Raw genomic sequence first — 1,471 nt, 5'->3', positions numbered from 1 at the left:
TCGTAGTTATATATTTTATAAGCTGGTAGTCTTTATTGGATATGTATATAGAATATGGCAGAGCTAGCAGCGGAACTCTTGCATAAGTAGGACGGATGGGATAACTCTTTTTTCCCTTTTTATAATCGTAGCGGCTATATTCCATGTACCAATTTACAGGTATACTTTGCATATGCACAAAATTATGTGCCGGCACGTGTTTTTTACCACTTACAAACAACAACATCAACATACCCGTTATAATCCCACAAGGTGGGTGTGCAGGAGGTGCAAATGATAGTGGTGCGGCATGAAAATATCAGTTCCCATTGGCGCGCAAACAGTTAGCTGTCCAAGGTGCCAATCTGTTATACAACTCCAAACTGCAAGAAACTATGGCTTTACTAATTTCCCTCCTGCCAATAACAATATGAGCACATGATTTCCAGCTTATCCTGCGAGGCCAAGACGGATGAATCCACATGCTAATAATTTTCAGCCTCAACAATTCAACATGTCACCACAGATGAATAACATGCTACCTCCTGTAGTACATGGACGAAAACGAGCAGTTCTATGTGGAATTACTTACCGTGGCCATCCAAGGAGTCTCAAGGGAAGCATAAATGATGATTTATCCATGAGATATTTTTTGGTCGAAAAGCTGGGGTTCCCAAATACATCAGTAATTGTACTTACAGGTATGTATTGTTATCTTTTTAATCGTTTCATTTAATTAACATTCACTAATGAAAATAACCTTAATGTAACGTGTAGTACATAAAATTTGCAGAGGATGAGAGAGATCCATACAAATACCCAACCATGGCTAATATCCGATCACCCTTACGTTGGCATGTTCATGGTTGTCAGCCAGGAGATTCATTAGTATTCCACTATTCTGGCCATGGCACACAAGTGCGAAACCAGGACGGTGAGGAGATTGATGGGCACGACGAATCACTATGCCCCGTTGATTATGAGACAGAAGGAAGAATACTAGATGATGGGATCAGTAATACCATTGTAAGACCCTTACCACGCGGAGCCACACTTCATGGAATAATTGATACATGCTTCAGTGGAACTTTCCTAGATTTGCCCTTTTTGTGCAGAATAATCAGGTCTTTGAGAAACTAATCCTTTTAATGCTTGATCATGCAATGAAACTTCACATTAAGTAATAGTAAAAGTAGTTTGTCAAATATCTTCAAGCAGGGCTGGATACTTTATGTGGAACAACAGGAGTGTTACTTCGGTGGCTGGTCTTAGTCTGTTAAACTCTCTTTTGCCAAAACTTGTGTACATTCCGTGTTCAATGTTTCGTCTTTGAAATAGAACAGCGCAGGTTGCTTCTGGCACGTTCATATGCCTATTATTTTTTTGTTCCTCCACACCTTTGTTGCTAAGCTGCTGTGTATTTGGAGAGTCAAATTTTTAGACGCTTAATATATTTTCGGCAATATTGGCTTTATATTATTGATATATAGTT

General features: G+C 39.2%; 1 protein-coding gene across 1 annotated transcript; it reads left to right on the top strand.

The window, feature by feature from the left end:
• The first annotated feature begins 6 nt into the window (after window positions 1-6).
• LOC124890771 (metacaspase-1-like) lies at window positions 7-1,464 on the top strand. Its single transcript, XM_047402568.1, has 3 exons — window positions 7-336; window positions 429-680; window positions 773-1,464. Exons 2-3 carry the CDS (start codon window positions 452-454, stop codon window positions 1,117-1,119), a joined length of 576 nt encoding a protein of 191 aa, XP_047258524.1. The 5' UTR covers window positions 7-336; window positions 429-451; the 3' UTR covers window positions 1,120-1,464.
• Window positions 1,465-1,471: the final 7 nt, after the last annotated feature.

The sequence above is a fragment of the Capsicum annuum genome, unplaced genomic scaffold, assembly GCF_002878395.1.
Source record: "Capsicum annuum cultivar UCD-10X-F1 unplaced genomic scaffold, UCD10Xv1.1 ctg24437, whole genome shotgun sequence".
Taxonomy (NCBI): domain Eukaryota; kingdom Viridiplantae; phylum Streptophyta; class Magnoliopsida; order Solanales; family Solanaceae; genus Capsicum; species Capsicum annuum.
The sequence above is the reverse complement of the archived record's forward strand: the minus strand, read 5'-3'. Positions and strand labels throughout refer to the sequence as shown.